This window comes from Peromyscus maniculatus, chromosome 11, assembly GCF_049852395.1.
Source record: "Peromyscus maniculatus bairdii isolate BWxNUB_F1_BW_parent chromosome 11, HU_Pman_BW_mat_3.1, whole genome shotgun sequence".
Taxonomy (NCBI): domain Eukaryota; kingdom Metazoa; phylum Chordata; class Mammalia; order Rodentia; family Cricetidae; genus Peromyscus; species Peromyscus maniculatus.
The window spans coordinates 85,839,979-85,858,003 of NC_134862.1; the positions used below are offsets into that span (position 1 = coordinate 85,839,979).

The 18,025-nt window shown below is 35.0% G+C and overlaps 1 protein-coding gene across 7 annotated transcripts in view; it reads right to left on the reverse strand.

Annotated features, from left to right (window-relative positions):
* The window catches only part of Akt3 (AKT serine/threonine kinase 3), a 277,083-nt gene that overhangs the window by 74,504 nt on the left and 184,554 nt on the right, over window positions 1–18,025 (reverse strand). For 5 of the 7 annotated variants that reach the window (XR_013043548.1, XR_013043547.1, XM_076548296.1 and 2 more), the window contains 2 exons: window positions 12,211–12,276; window positions 10,588–10,656 (listed from right to left, as the gene is read on the reverse strand). Coding sequence is in view for 5 of the 7 variants with exons in the window: in XM_076548296.1 (XP_076404411.1) it covers window positions 10,588–10,656; window positions 12,211–12,276 (135 nt within the window). In the remaining 2 variants the exon portion in view is untranslated. The remainder of the gene's footprint in view (window positions 1–10,587; window positions 10,657–12,210; window positions 12,277–18,025) is intronic. The other 2 variants (XM_076548297.1, XM_076548298.1) reach the window with 1 other exon arrangement.

Below are 18,025 nucleotides of genomic sequence, written 5' to 3' on the forward strand. Positions count from 1 at the left end.
CTACTGGCAGATGAAGGCTGCTGGGAGAGAATAATTTTTCTTTACAAGGGAGGAACTAGTTGTTGCTCTTCTTCCACATTCATGACTACACTGGTAGCACTAGTTAAACTCAGTACATTATTTCATTTTTTAAAGGCATGAATTTGTGGGGAACAGCCATGGAAGCTCGGTGGTTCCCATGGAAGATGGATGGGGTGGAGAATATAATCAAATTATACACATGTGTGAAATTTTCAAAGAATACATTTTAAAAACCACAGTGAACAGTAACTTCAAATAGGCTAGATCAAGCAGAATAAAGACTATCAGGGAGTAAAGAGAAGATTGAGGAAGTATGACATTAAATATCACTAAATAATAATAATAAAAAAAAGAACAAAAACAAGTATAACTACAACTTTCAAAAGTGCTAAGACATACTCCAAGCATTAACCTCAGAATTAAAGGGGTAAGAGAAGAAGCTATGCTATAAAATACAGTCACAAAAGTCCATTCAATGAAATAGGAGCAGAAGATTTCCACATCACAGGAAAAGACAGGTATTAAAGCATTTAAAACTGCAAGCAGGTATAGCTAGAAAATAACTTCTCCATGTCACATTAACATCATGCTATAAAAAGAGTACAACTTTTTGTACTGGGGGCTGGAGAGATGGCTCAGAGGTTAAGAGCACTGATGCTCTTTCAGAGGCCCTGAGTTCAATTCCCAGCACCCACATGGTGACTCACAACCACTTATAATGGGATTTGGTGCCCTCTTCTGACCTGCAGACAGAACACTGTGTAAACAATAAATAAACCTTATTCTTGTTCATCTCATGTTTAGGCAGTCCTGTTGCTGCAATTCTATGGGGTTAGCTGCAGACATTTCTAGGAGACATAATCTCACAGCAAACTCCTTGGTCTTCTGACTCTTACAGTCTTTGTACCCCCCTTTTACAATGCTTCCTGAGCCTTAGGTAAAGAAGTTGTTTTGCAGATACATCCATTGGGATTGGGCTCCAAAACTGCATTTTGACTGGTTGTAGTTTTGTAATGGTCTGTCTCTTGCAAACAGAAGTTTCCTTGAAGCAGGTGAGGACGACATTTATCTGTGTGTATTAGAATATAGTTAGAAATAGTGCTGGTTTAGTAAAATGGCAGTTTGAAGTTCTCCTCCAAGATTCATGACTTCACTAGCTCTGGGAATTGGCTAGTTTTCAGTGCCAGGTATGATTCCCCTCTTGTTGGGCAAATCTTAAGTCTAACTAGAGAGCTGTTAGTTACTATGAGGAATGCATGCCATTACTGAACCCTTAGAGTTATCCTGCAACAATAAACATGCTCAGATGAATGGGACAAGCCCAGGAGATCTCAAGCCTACACAAAGAACTAAGGGAAACTAAGGAAGGCTGAGAGCAACTAAAATAGTCACCCCAGGTTAGAACAAAGTTGATTACCCGATACCTAATGGTCAGCCCTGTAAACATATATACAAGTAGCACTATACAGACTGAAGCAGGTTGTACTTAAATATTTAGGAGAGTGTGTAAGCGTGTGTGTGCATGCACATGCATGTGTGTGTGCATGTGTAAAACAACAATTAATACAAATAAAGAGGAAAAAAAATAAAGAGTCCATGAATTTGTACAAGAGCAAGGAGGGGTATCTGAGAAGGCTTGGAGGAAAGAAATGGAAAGGGAAATGAAGTAATTATAGTCTTATCTCAAAAGGTAAAATCAACATTTTAAAAAGACCATGGCTACCAAACAAGAAACAATATTAAAAGCTGCAAGAGAAAATCCCAACTTAACTATAAGTAATAACATCTAGGAGAAACCCGAGAAGTCGGGAAAGCGTGAAAACACACCATTTCAAGCAGTGGCAGGTAACTACTAGATAGTTGTGTTTGTTTGCTTGCTTTATCATCTTGACACAAGTTAGGAGGGTCATCTGAGAAGAGGAAAACTCAAAAACTGAGAAAATGCCTCCATTAAATTGGCCTTTAAGGTAGAAAATGAGGAGGAAAGCATTTTCTTGTTTAATGGTTGATGTGAGAGGACCTAGCCACACCTGAGCAGGTGGTCTTGAGTTGTATAAGAAAATAGGCTGAGCATGATATGGAAAGCAAGCCAGTAAGCACCATTCCTCCGTGGGTTTTGCTTCAGTTCCTGCCTCTAGATTGCTGCCTTTAGTTCATGCTTTAACTTTCCTCAACAATGGACTGTAACTTTTAAGTTGAAATAAACTATTTCCGGTTTAAGTTGCTTTGGGTCATGGAGTTTATCACAGCAATAGAAAACAAACTACAACTACCAAAGAAGAATAATAAGTAAAGTCTTATTTTAATTGATGAAAAATAGAGATATCCCAAGAAAAGAACAAACTAAAGTAACCAACAACTGGTAAGCCAGCATTTTAAAAGATACTTAAAAGAAATCCTACACAGAGAGAAGGAAGAACAATAACAAATACATACATTTTAAAATATGGCAAATATCTCTCAATAAATATGCTAAATGTTATTGGTCTAAAATGTCCAATTAAAAGAGGCAGACAAGTAGGCTGGATTATAAAGCAAGACCCAACTACTGGACATCTTCAAGAAACACACTTCACTACAAAGAAAAACAAAGACCAAAAGTGAATGAATGTAAAAAAAGAAAAAGAAAACAACAAAAACTATGCCAAATTAGTTGAAAAGGGGAGTAAGCAGGAGTAGCTATACCTCTGAGACTGTAGATTCAGGTCTAAATTAGTCATTAGAGATAAAGAAGGTTACTGCACACTAATAAAGGGAGAATCCATCACCATGATCAATTTCACAAAGCAAACAGTATTGGGTATTAAAGCTAGGTCCTGATACTGAAATAGTAAGGAATGCAAACATCCTACTTTCATACCCCACCTCACGCCCCCAAAAGCAAGAAATTTCAAGATTTAAAAGGCTTCGTCTATAGGATATTTCTATCAAATCCTGTGAGACCCATGTTTTTGGCAACCTATGAAACATTCTTTAAAAAAGGTAACATTTTATAACAAAAAGCAAGTCTAAACAAATAAAAAATGAAACATTGTGTCCAATCAGATAATAATGGACTAAAATGAGCTGCATAGCAGAAGACACCAGACATTATACAAACTGATGAAGATCACACAATATAATCTTCGGTGATCTGTGGGTCACCAAAGAGGATAGGGAGAAAATTTAAAAATTCATAAAATCAAAGGAAAAGAGAAACCGAACATACCAAAGACTTTAAAATACAGAGAGCTCATGAAAAATTAATGATACACCTTTCATTCGCAGGAAAAGGGAACACACACAATCCAAAAGTATTTAGTACAAAAAAAAATGACAAAGATCAGGGCAAAAATTAATGAAATGCAATCTAAAAGGATAATATAAACAACCAATAAACAAAAAATACTTTGGAACTCCCTCAGACAAACTCATCAAGAGAGATGACTCAAAATAATAAAATTTGAGACTATAAAAGCATATTACAACAGATGCTAATAAATTTCAGGATGCTGAAAATGTACCTTCCAACAAAATGAAAAAAACTCCGATAAGATTTTCAATGTATTACCTACTATAAATAAAGCAATTAAACAGAAACAACTCAATCAAATCTATAACAAGGAATAAAATTAAAATACGGATAAAGTCTCCCAAAAAAAAGCCTGGTCCAAAAAAATTCACTGCCAAATTTTTCACATCTTTCAAAAAGAACAGTAATATTCTCAAATGGCTCCAAAAATTAGAAAAAGAATGGTATCAAAATCAACCTACTAAATCAGCATTACTTTCATATAAAATCCAAACAAGGAGGCAAAAAAAGAAAGTTAATCTGCCACTTTACCTAAAGAATACAGATGCAAAACTATTCAATAAAATATTTACAAACAGAATTTAACAACACACTGAAGAAATTCTACACTATGAAGCAGATTTCATTCCAGGTATGCAAAGATAGTTTAACATATGCAAATCAATAATGAAATATGATTCATAAATAGATAGGTCAGGGTATGCAAATAATATAAATATGACATAAAAATTGAAATCCCACAATCATATCAAAAGATGCAGAAAAATCTTTGACAAACCTCATAACCCTTTATGATGAGAATCCTGGAAAAACTAGGAATAAAGTACAATACCACCACATAAGAAAGGCAATTTTCAAAACTATATCCAACTGTACATTAAATGGGGAAAAACTGAAAAAATTGCTTTAAAATTAAGAACAAGACATTAGTATCTACTCTGTCTGCCCATGATAACTATAGTCATCAAATTCTTAAGCAGAGCATTAAGACAGTACAAATAAAAGAGATAAATAGGAAAGAATTCAATTAATCTGTTTCTAGACTATATAATGTTATACTTAAATGACTATAAAAACTCAATCAAAATACTCTTAAATCTGATAAATGCTTTTCTTTTTTTTTTTTTTTTTTTTTTTTTTTTTGGTTTTTCGAGACAGGGTTTCTCTGTGTAGCTTTGCGCCTTTCCTGGAGCTCACTTGGTAGCCCAGGCTGGCCTCGAACTCACAGAGATCCGCCTGGCTCTGCCTCCCGAGTGCTGGGATTAAAGGCGTGCGCCACCACCGCCCGGCCTGATAAATGCTTTATCAGGATCCAAATGAATAAACAAAAATCAGCAGCTTTCCTATATGTCAGTTAACAAAAATGCTGACCAGAGAAATAATGTCATTCATAAAAGCATAAACAACAAGAACATTTACATAGGAACAATCTAGCCAGGAATTAAACACCTCTACAGTGAAAACTTCAAAACTTAATAAATTAAAGAAAGCATTGGAAGAAGGAAAGTTCTTCCATGTTTGTGAATCAACATAATTATTATTTTAAATGGCTATATTACCAAAGTACTCTATGTACTGAATGCATTTTCTACTAAAATTCCAGTGCTATTGTTCACAGACCTACAAAAAGAATTCTAACACCCACATGGAAGCACAAATGACTTTTGTAGCCAATGCAAAGGATAGCCAAAGTAATCCTAAGAAAACAGAGCAATATTGCAAGTATAATAATGCAAGAGTTTAGATTTTATCACAAAGCCATAGTATCAAAGCTAGCAAGGCCCTAACACACACACACACACACACACACGACACACAGACCAATGGAATGAAATAGAAAAAGCAGAAAGGAACCCTTTAAACTGCTGTTACCTGATTTTCAACAAAAATGCCCAAAATATACAAGATGGGTAAGAGATGGCCTCTTTAATAAGTGGTACTGTAGGGGCTGGAGAGATGGCTCAGAAGTTAAGGTACACTTAATACTCTTGCAGAGGACTCAGGTTCAGTTCCTGGCACATACATAGAAGATCGTAACCGTCTGTAAGTACAGTTCCAAAGAACCTGATACCCTCTTCTAGTCACCATGGGCACCAAGCATGCAAGCAGTACACACACATAAATGCAAGCAAAACACTCACACACATAAAGTAAAATAATAAATATTTACAGAATAGTAGCAGAAAAAATTGGATATCTGTAAATGCAGAAGAAGGAAACTGTATCTTTATCTTTCACCTTTAAAAAATTCAATCCATTATGAATTGAAAGTCCTGAAACTCTAGAACCACTAACAGAAAACTGCAAGATATATGCACAAGCAATAACTGTGTGAATACAACTCAAATAGCTCCAAATGTAATAGCAGGAACTGACAAACTAGTTACCTGAAATTAAACAGCTTATGCACATCAAAGGAAACAATTACCAAAGTGACTAGACAGCCTGTAGAATTGGAAGAAAATCATTGTTAACTATTCATGTAACATAGATTAATTATCTGAATTTATGAAGAACTCAAAATACTAAGTGGCAAAGGGGGAAATAATCCAATTTGGAAACGGACAAATGAACTGAAAAGATATAGCTAATAACTACATGGCAACATGCTGCACTTCTTTAACCAAACAGGAAATGCATACACAAACTGCATAGATTCCTCTGGACTCCAGTAACAGTAGTCATCATCAAGAGAGCAGGGGAAAGGAAAGGATCACTGTTGGTAGAATGTAGATCAGACCAGCCACCGTGAAACATAAGTTTTTCACACACACACACACACACACACACACACAAAAAAAAAAAAAAAAAAAAAAACCCTAAAAGCAGAATTACCAAGTGACCCTGCTAATCTAAGAGTCTAAGCCAAACCACCATAGAGATAATTTACACATCCATACTTATTGCTGAATGATTCATAGTGTCTAAAATATAAAATAAGCCTAGATGCTCATCAACAGATGAATAAAAATGTTGCATGCATACATACATAATATTAGTGAGCCAACAAGAAAGAACTGGAGATTTTCTAATATTGCATGTTTTCTCTCAACTTTTAAAAAGACACTAACCTAAAAGGATATGATTTGAGGAGAAATACCAGTGTAGAAAGAAGGTGCAAACGGGTGAATGGTGAGGGGAAGACAATACAACTATCCTGTTTATACATGAAAATGTCATAACACTTGGAAAGATGATCAACAGGTAAAGTCAACAGGAGTCAAACATGGTGACCTGACTTCACTCTTCGAGATCCACAAGATGGAACATACTCACAAAAGTTGTACCTCTGACTCTACATACGTGCTGTGTGTGTACACAAAATAAATTAAAATGTAATAAAAATTACAAAGAAAATGTCACAATGAAATTCATTATTTTTTAAAATACACATGACTAAAAACCAATGAAAACTTAAAAGATTTGTTCTGTAATGTTCACGGCAGCTCTTTACCTAATAACTCCAAACTGCAAAGAACTCTGATGTCTGTCTCATGACTATAGACAAACATTGAGAAACATAACTGCAATGTAGGAACCCCATAAATTGAAACAAACTACTGGTATATGCTATAATCATCATAAAGGATTTTTAAAGGATTTTGGGAGGTTAAAGATACAGAATAAAAAAGATTATGTACTGTGTTTTAGGACATAGTTTTAAATATTTAAGTATTACTTCTGTTATTTTCCTGCTTGTCTTCCTCAGGGGTGTGTGTGTGTGTGTGTGTGTGTGTGTGTGTGTTTCCTATTTGTAATTCCTTAAAAGGGCCACTCTTGGGTGAGCAACCTTTAAATCTAGTTACTATCAAATTGCATTGAGTACCACAGTCCCCATGCACAGAAACCAAGAAAACTGAGAGCCGCATGGACACTGCTTATAGTTCTGGGTAGCTCAACATCTTAATGAGACTTACCAAGTCTTCTCCTGTTGACTTAAACTGTAGTCCCATGATTGTTTAATGATGTTAAGAAACTGACCCTGAAATACTATAAAATTATATCATAAAATGACATGTAAAATAAAGCTCATTTTGCCTTGAACTTTAGATGTTAATGTGAATATTGTAATGTAGCTTTCTTGGCTAGAGTATTTTTTAAAAATTTGGGTGATAGCAACAGAATTGTGACATAACCTACATAAAGCTTAATAACTCAAGATTCCTGGTAATAAAGATATTTATATAACCACAAATTTAGTAAAAAAAAAATCAAGTTTTAAAAGCATAACCATGAATCTGAAATACTTTTAACTTAAAAATCACCCAAATCACACCTCCACAAATTAGTAAGTAGAATTCAAATGCTGACTGCCGGCACTTCTGTCTTCTGTGAATTTAAAATGAGATGATTTCGGTTCACAGAAGAGAAAATGCCAGCCAAATAATGAGAAATCTGAATAAGTAAGAGAAGATTTCAAGAATGACATGTAACTGAAAGTCATCTGTAAAAACTAAAATGAATTTTATCAAAGACATTAATACAGTGCTAACAAGCATGAATAGTAAATAATGAAAATGGTAGGTTCATTAGTACCTACAGAAAGAATGTAACAGAACAGTAAGAATTTATCAGATGCATAATAGGTCCACATGATTTACTATGCCTAGAATCTCTAGCTCCGATGAAATTTGAGCCTGTGAGAGAGCACAGAATTCCAATTTATGGGCTTTAAAATATATAAAGCTGATGACAGTTTGCAAAAAGGTCTAAGTGGAGACTTCTTTAACCAAATTTAACATTACCTTAGTTTTAGAAATTACAATTTTTCTTGGAGATATTTTTCTATCTCATTTAAATTCATTAGCAACTAAATTACTAAGAGTGGCTTTAGCATATTAGTAGCAATGTGATATCTCACATCATTAGACTTTAAAAATCAATTCTACAGATGCTGATTTGTGGCCTGCATGCACTCAATGCTGCTCTGAGTTCTGCCCATAGATTACCATTTCCTCTCTATCACTCTCTTCCCTAGTCATCCATCCATTTTCTTATTTTAATTATTAAATACACAGTATCTGTAATATGAGAACAATAGATGAATACATGAGGAAAAATCAAACTTTCCTTCCACCCTGTACTCAGTCACAAGGTCAATTCAAAATTCTAGTGGCTAATGAGATATTCACACACACACAAGGCATGTACACATGTACATCATCTATGTTTCAGCATAATACTAGCTGTTTTTTGTGTTTATTCATGTACCACTTGGCCATAGATCTTTATTTCTTGGGATTGTAATTACTGGAAATAGAATTGCTAAGTGTTTTAGTTACTTTTCCTGCTGCTGGGATAAAATATCCAGACAAAAAGCAACCAAAGGGAGACAGGGTTTATTTTGGCTTACAATTCAAGGTTATAATCCCTCATGGTGGGGAAGTTACAGGAGCCTGGCTCACTACAGTCACACTAGAGCCACAGTTCAGAGTCAAAAAGTGATAAATGATGAATGTTTGTGTTTGTTCAGTTGTTCTTTGGCTATAGCTCATAATCCCAGTCTAAGAGAAATAGTGCTAGTCACAGAGGGTTTGTCTTGCCGCGGCAGTTAACGTAAGATAACCTTCACAGACATGCCAAGAGGCCATCTCCCAAGAAATTCGAAACCTCACCAAGTGCAAAATTGAGCATTACGCTGATTTTAAGAATATGTTTATTTTAAATTCTGACAGGTACCAACAAGAAGGTTTCATTAATTTCATTTCTGTCTCTACAAGTAAAATTATAACCTTTAGGTGAATAGCTTCCAAATCTGTTCTCCTTTTTTCTTCTAATTCAACATATATAGTCTTCAAAATGATAAAAAAAAAAACATTTTATTTCAAAAAGTGAAGCCTTTTTAAAAATAAACTTTACAGTATCACTCTAAAAATGTTTTTTGTCACTTGACTACATCCATTAACTTCACATGATTTCAATAATGTTTTTTCCTCACATCCAACAAACTAGCTCTTAAGATGCCAGTACCACACTTCCAAACCATGCGTCTTCTTCATATTTACATGGACATCGGACTGAATTTCCACGTTTCCCATGACTGGGCCACTGTTCTTTTACTGCTCAAGTTTTCTTTGTTCTGTGCTCACCCTCCAATGAGACACAATCATCTCTACCTGAAGTGCCCTTTAGCTTAGTCAGTCTACTAACAAAATCTCCTTCAGAGTCTATCTTTAATGAAGAATTGTCCTTTATAAATTTATTTGTACTTAGAGCTTAGACATTCTAACTGAAAATATACTCATAATGGAAACTATATACTCCTACATAGCAAAGTGAATGTTCTAATACATTTAGAAAAATGTATACTGTCTCATTACTCAATATATTCACCGAGTGAGTGAATAAAATTTTCAAATAAAGTAATTTTTATATGCCAGATAATATTTATGAAAAATATTCCCCAGCAGGTATTTACTTTGATTGGGAAATAACAAATGTTTAAGTTTGTAAGAAACAAGCTTCTTTTAATACACTTCATAAAGTTCACATTGTTAAGGATTTCCTGTTACTATTTCTGTACATTATACTTTTCCTTCACATTGATTTTGTTCAAAACTGGAAGGAATATAAAGGAAAGGCACAAGTGAAATGATTTCATTTCTCTCCAAAACTGTCAGATCTATTACATCTATTGATTATCATCTTGGTCACTATAATACATACAAGGGAAAAGCTCAGCTGCAATGTGTCTATAGAATATTGTTTGGTTAAGTTCAAAACAGGTTAAAAAACTTTTTAGAAGTTTCACAGAAGGCTTATTTGAAAAACTAAAACATAATTAACTATGCATTTATGGTTCCACATTCTAATATCATAATTTCAAAAATCATACTGTTGGGGCTGGAGAAGTGTTTCAATGGTTAACAGAATTTGTTTTTGCAGAGAACCCAGGTTCAATTTCCAGCACCCACATGCTGGCTCACAACCATCTGTAACTCCAGTTCCAGACGATCTGATGCCCTCTTCTGACCTCTGTGGACACCAAGCACAAACGTGCTGCACAGGCACACATGCAGGCCAAACACTCATACATAAGATACATCTAAAATCAACCATCAACAAAGGGAATTATGTCCTTCAAAAAATACAGTCAAATAAAGAATATGACTATGCTTTCCAATGATCCAAACACCCACTGGAAACTCTCCAGCTTCTGCTTACTCAACAGGAGAACTACATACTTATCAGGTTGAGAACCACCATAACTCAGACTGCTTGCCAAGCTTTTATGAAAGAGTCCATGAACACGCTAGAGTGACTTCTTGACTCACCTCTCCCCCATTGACATACTCCATCACAAAACACAGACGGTCTTTTGTCTGGAAGGAGTATTTCAAGGACTTGAAATGAAAAAGAAGAAATGTTAATTATAATCCTGTATTCTTAAAAGTATAATGGTACCAAAAATAGAATACTTTAAAACAGTCAGCATAACTGACTGACATTGTTCCTTAAGAGTGTATTTACTTCCTAAGAGTGCTTTCTAAGAATCTGTTAAGTAAAAATAAATTAGCAATGTTAATAAGCACTTTCAACCTACTGTGCCACCTGAGACTGAGTTAGTACTCATTACTCTAGTTCTCTCTGCAGTCTCCACAAGGAACTCTAGTTCTCTAGGAACACAGTTGCTTTTTTTTATTCATTATTGTCAATGTAGTGTCGCTTTTACTTTGTACAGACTCAGGATAAAATCCAGCCCAACTCAATAAGGTCAGGCCTGGTAACTTTGTAAGTCATAAGAAGACACTAAAATGTTATTACATTGGATAATAGACATTGAAACTTTTTAGTAAAGACCAGTATCTATTGATAACTCTGAAAATGTTTACTTTAGATAGCCTTAAAATGTTAATAAAAAGTTTCAATTTTAAACTGTAGCTGTTATTTTTAACCTTAATATGCTTGGTACAGTATGGAACACAGAGAAACTTTATACTGAATGGTTTAAACTTTTTCTAATGAAGAAAATACAGCAGGACTCATCCTGTATTTAACACATTCCACATTTCTGGGTTTTTTGTTTGTTTGTTTGTTTTTGCTTTGTTTTTGTTTTTGTTTTTTTATGGTTTTTCAAGACAGGGTTTCTCTGTATAGGTTTGTACCTTTCCTGGAACTCGCTTTGTAGACCAGGCTGGCCTCGAACTCACAGAGATCTGCCTGCCTCTGCCTCCCGAGTGCTGGGATTAAAGGTGTGCGCCACCAATGCCCGGCACATTCCTGTATTTCTATCATGAAAGTTATCTTATTCCTGTGAAGTCTGTTCATTTAAAATTTTGACCTTTGAAAACTGAAGACCATGCTGTGTGGCCATTTTAATATTTATCTGAAGCCAGCAAACAAATTTTTGTTTGTTTAACAAAAAAAGTAAACTTCATTTAATTTTTGTTTTTTTCTTTTGAGACAGGTCTGACACTAACCCAGGCAGGCCTAGAATTTACTAGGAAGCCCAGGCTGGCCTCAAACATGGGGAGAACGTCCTGTTACAGACTCCTCAGTATTGGTATTGTAGTCAAGAGCCATCATGCCTGGATTGGGCTACTGTTAAAAACTAAAACTAAAAATAGGCTTTAAAAGTCTAGTGTTTTTATCAGTGAACTTAAAATGCCAGAGCTGGCCTACTTGATCTGCAGATATATATATATTTTACAACTGGGAGATTCATGGGAAAAATGAAAACAATTTTTAAAAAGTTGTACACAGACAAGGGGAGGGATTATAAATACATACTATAATAGATTATATACTTAATTTATGTTTTCAACAGTTTCAAAGAAATTGAATTTACAGTCTGCCACAAAGAATGCGGCACAGATAAATAAATGCTACTTAAAACACAGTCGTAGTTTAGCAGTCATTATCTAAAATGTCATTAATTCAGTTCTCTAAGCACTTACTGTTAAGAACGGATGTCTGGTGTTCTTGAGTACTCTGCTTTCCGTAAGAGTATGCGCCACTTCATCCTACAAAAAACAGACAAACTATAAAAACATGTTATACTACAAATATGACACTTTCTCCACTTTTCAGAAATCAGAAGACACTGCTTAGACGTGAAGAAGAGTATCAATACACACTGGTACACTTCCTCTATTGCTTGGCTTCCCTGGCACCACTACACCCAAAAATCCTATGTAATTCTGAGGGGTAGAAGATATAAATTCACACAAACTCACTCATATTTGATCAAATTACTTCAATAATGATAGAAGATAAACAATAAAATTATTCAAGAAGAAAAAAAATTAAATATGTTGGTTTTTTTCTTTAAAACAAATGACTTACCAGCTAATAACTATAGCACATCTTAGTTAATATTTCCACAGTTATAATACATTTTATTCAGGGAGATGTTAAGATACAATTTAGCGAGAATCATAATACAAACTCTCCTACTAACAGTAAGTTATTTAAAAGGAAACCTCGGAGTACACATTTTAATTCTAAATTAAACATTTCAAACCCAAAAGTAAGAGAGTCCAAAAGAACACCTTTTTGTTTATTACTTTTTAATATTTTTCTTTTTAAAACTACTTCAACTGAGTTTTAAAATGCAAACACATTTCATAAAAAGAATGTATTTCTCCTAGAAGAGATCTCCTGGGTGGACTGGGGGCGGTTGGGGTGGTGGAGTGGGAGAGTACTGAAAAAGATGACTGGAAACGGGCTGTATTTTGGGGTTAGGTAGAAACCTGATGCAAGGGAAACTCTCACAAATGTACAAGGATGACTCCAGATAAGATTCCTAGCAATAGTGGATATGTAGCCTGAACTGTGATTAGATTGGTGACTACCCCAATTGTCATCAGAAAGGCTTCATCCAGTAACTGATGGAAACAGATGCAGAGACCCACAGCCAAACATTAGGCTGAGGTCGGAGAATCCTGATTAAGAGAGGGAGGGAGGAAGGTTTGTAAGAGACAGAGAAGTTGACATTACAAAAAAACCCACAGAAACAACTTAACCTGGCTGCTAGGAAGTCTAACAGTCTGAACCATCAACCGAGGAGCCTGATTGGACCGACGTAGGCCCTCTACATATATGTGACAGTTGTGTATCATGGTCCTCTTGTGGGACTCCTAACAATAGGAGCAGGGACTGTCCCTAATGCTTTGGCTGGCTATTGGGAACCTATTCCTCATATCAGGTCGCCTTGCCCGGCCTTAATACAAGGGGAGGTGCTTAGTCTTATGGCAACCGGATATGCCATGCTTGTTGATACCTATGGCAGGCCTGCCCCTTTCTGAGAGGAAACAGAGGGGGGGGGGGCAACGACTGCAGCTGGGATGTAAAATAAATAAATGAATTAAAAATGTAAAACATAAAAACAAACAAACAAGAAAGTATTTACCCAATTGTGTTCTTTATTTGTAAAAATCAAACTCTCATCTTGATTTGTGAAAGGCAAACTAGAAGGGATTTTCTTTTAACATATGGAAAGTTGAAAACATGTTCCATATTTCAAAAGTTTATTATCTTAAAGAAAGAAAGAGGGTAGCTGGCATCTCTACAGTTTGCTTCTAGGAAATTCTTAAATAAATACCTTGCTGGATCAATAATACGGTTGACAAATAAAAATTAGATTATAAAAAAAAACAAAAACAAAACAAAAATCCAAGAGTAGAACAGCAGGACACTGAACTATACTTACTATCTGACAAAAGCATTTTACCTTAGCTTATGCCTAGAAGAAAAATCAGGAACAGATTTATACAAGAAGCTAAAGCTGGGCAGTGGCACACACCTTCAATCCTAGCACTCAGGAGGCCAGCCTGCTCTACTTAGTGAGATCCAGAACAGGCACCAAAATGACACAGAGGAACCCTGCCTCAAAAAACAAAAACAAAAACAAAAAAAGGAAGCTACTACTCTAAGGTCATTTGGGCAAAGAAATACCAACTGTGTATGAACAAAAAGTAAAGTGAATCAACAATGTAGTATTTAAAGCAAGTTAAGCTAAGATAAAGAAAGCACTTCAGTCTTATTTCATAGGAGCCAGGTTTAAGTGCTCAAACAATTTGAAAGTCACTGCCACACTGTATTATTATGCCTAAATCAATGAAAGTAACATTTTAATAGAAAATAAATCTGAAGCAGAAATGACACATGAACTTACTGATTTTTATGCCCAGGAGTAACTAGCATAATGGCTACCATACAGCAAGGATTACTATTTGAACTGAATGTCATAAACCCAAAAGCTTCTTCAACCATTACATCAACAACTATGCAGAATTCTCTAGGTATAGCTTACACACTGGAGACAGGGTCTTCCACAAAACAGAGAAGTCCCTGTTCTCATAGAACTTTCATTCTAAATAGTCAAACAGTCATCAGCATTAATGGATAAAGCCAAGTGGATATTGGATAATAAGCATCATCCAAAAATATGAATTGCATGAAATACAAAACTAAGCAAGTGACACATAGAACTAAACCAATTCATTTAAAAATTCCTCACAGTGCACTTATTAAATGTTAATGACAATACAGGTATAAAGTTGTTTTATAATAAAAAGGTAAGTGCTTTATTCACAGATTTCACAAGCTAATGAAGGTAAGTCACTCACCAATTTAAAAGCAATAGACTATTAACAAGAGAATTTATACGATATTATAAGTGAGACAGAGAAGGAAAAACCAATGGCATATAAGATCAGTAATGTAATCCAATAGGAACTCAAGGGCATAGTGGCTAGCACCATGTGATTTATACTTTTTAAAATTTACCGATGCCACATTGGTGGGTACAGTAAAAAGAAAGGAGCAATTAGGAGACCAATAAAGTACTCCAAGATAGAAACAGATAACTAAGGCTAATGAGGTAGTCTGAGGTATTTTTAGATTTAAAATCAAAAGAAATATTCTAAAAGTTACATGCCTCCACCAAAAAGGTAAATCAACAGTAATGAGTTTTTATATGCAGTGAGAAAGATACAGAAAGGGTTAACATTTACTGCTATGGAATAGTATGCTAAGTAATCTGAGTCAGTAAACTAGAGAAGAACTAAAAAAGGTGACTAGAAAACCAATTTAATATAAGAAAAGATAATCTGGTGCTTTAGAAAACATTTTTATGGGGTATTTCATACTATTTTAGTAAAACAGCCATGTTACATACAATATTTTCCTAGATCAGTTAGTAAATTTCATGGAAGACTTTTCCTCCTCTAAATTCTTCAATCTACTTAACCACATGTGCAAAGGCAAGCAAAGATATGCAGAGATAAAATTTAATAAAATTATTTGTGATAAGAACACAATTGAATCTGGAAGAAATGGACAATTTTCTGGATAGATACCACATACCAAAGTTAAATCAAGACCAGATAAACTATTTAAATAGAACAATAACTCCTAAAGAAATAGAAACAGTCATTAAAGATCTCCCATCCAAAAAAAGCCCAGGACCAGATGGTTTCAGTGAAGAATTCTACCAGATTTTCAAAGAAGAACTATGTCCAATGCTCTTCAAATTGTTCCACTGTGGTAGTATTCTAATTGTACTGAAATGTGATTTTGATTGTATGTTAATAAATAAAGTTGCCCGGGGGTCAGAGCTATTAGAGCCATAGACAGAGTGTGGCGGTGGTGGCACATGCCTTTAATCCCATAGATCTCTGTGTGTTCAGGGATACAGCCAGCATTGGAGACATATGCCTTTAAGACCTAGGGGGCTGTACATTGAGACAGTGACGAGGCAGTCACGTGTTTGGGTTTACAACCAATGAGAAGGCAGAATGACTAGAAAAAACGACTTACACACAGGAAATAGCTCTCTTTCGGGAAGCTGGGACAGCAGAAGGAAGGGTGAGATTTTAGCTCTGAGTTCTGACCTCTTGGCTTTCTCTTTTACATTGTTTCTGTGTTTCTTATTTAATAAGATGGTTGGTTACATCTACATTCCACACAACAGAAACAGAAGGAAAACTACCAAATTCTTTTTATGATATCCAAACCACACAAAGATGCAACAAAGAAAGAGAATTACAGACCAATCTCCCTCATGAACATTGCTGCAAAAATACTCAAAATATTGGCAAACTGAATCCAAGAACAGATCAAAAAAATTATCCACCATGACCAAGTAGGTTTCATCCCAGGGATGCAAGGATGGTTCAACATACAAAAATCTGTAAATGTGATAGAGCATATAAACAAACTGAAAGAAAAAAAAAAAACCACATGATCATCTCATTAGATGCTGAAAAAGCCTTTGACAAAAATCCAACACCCCTTCATGATAAGGGTCTTAGAGAGATCAGGAATACAGGGAACATACCTAAACATAATAAAGGCAATTTACAGCAAGACAACAGCCACCATCAAATTAAATAGAGAGAAACTCAAAGCGATTCCACTAAAATCAGGAACAAGACAAGGCTGTCCACTCTCCCCATATTTATTTAATATAATACTTGAAGTTCCAGCTAGAATAATAAGACAATAAAAGGAAATCAAGGGGATACAAATTGGAAAGGAAGAAGTCAAACTTTCACTATTTGCAGAGGATATGATAGTATACATAAGTGACCCCAAAAATTCTACCAGGGAACTCCTACAGCTGATACACTCCTTCAGCAAAGTGGCAGGATACAAGATCAACTCAAAAAAAAAAAATCAGTAGCCCTCCTATACACAAATGATAAAAGGGATGAAAAAGAAGTCAGAGAAACATTGCCCTTTACAATAGCCACAAATAATATAAAATACCTTGGGATAACACTAACTAAAAAAGTGAAGGACCTGTTTGATAAGAACTTTAAATCTCTAAAGAAAGAAACTGAAGAAGACATCAGAAAATGGAAGGATCTCCCATGCCCATGGACAGGTAGGATTAACATAGTAAAAATGGCAATCTTACCAAAAGTAATCTACAGATTCAATGCAATTCCAATCAAAGTCCCAACACAATTCTTCACAGACTTGGAAAGAACAATATTCAACTTCATATGGAAAAACAAAAGACTCAGGATAGCTAAAACAATCCTCTATAATAAAGCAACCTCTGGAGGCATCACCATCCCTGACCTCAAGCTCTACTATAGAGCTATAGTAATAAAAACAGCTTGGTACTAATATAAAAAACCGACACACAGACCAATGGAATCTAATTGAAGACCCTGACATTAATTCACACACATATGAACACCTGATTTTTGACAAAGAAGCCAAAACTATACGATGGAAAAAAGAAAGTATCTTCAACAAATGGTGCTGGCATAACTGGATATCAATATGTAAAAGATTACAAATGCACAAATCTCAAGTCCAAGTGGATCAAAGACCTCAACATAAATCCAGTTACACTGAACTTGATAGAAGAGAAAGTAGGAAGTATTCTTGAACACACTGGCACAGGAGATCACTTCCTAAATATAACAACAGGAGCACAAACCCTGAGCACAACAATTAATAAAGAGGACCTCTTGAAACTGAGAAGCTTTTGTAGGGCAAAAGACACAGTCAATAAGACAAAAAGACAGCCTACAGAATGGGAAAAGACCTTCACCAACCCCACATCTAACAGAGGACTGATCTCCAAAGTCTATGAAGAACTCAAGAAACTAGACATCAAAATACTGAACAATCCAATTAAAAAATGGGCTAAAGAGGTAAACAATTCTCAAAAGAAGAATCTCAAATGTCTGAAAGACATTTAAAGAAATGCTCAACATCCTTAGTCATCAGAGAAATGTAAATCAAAATGAC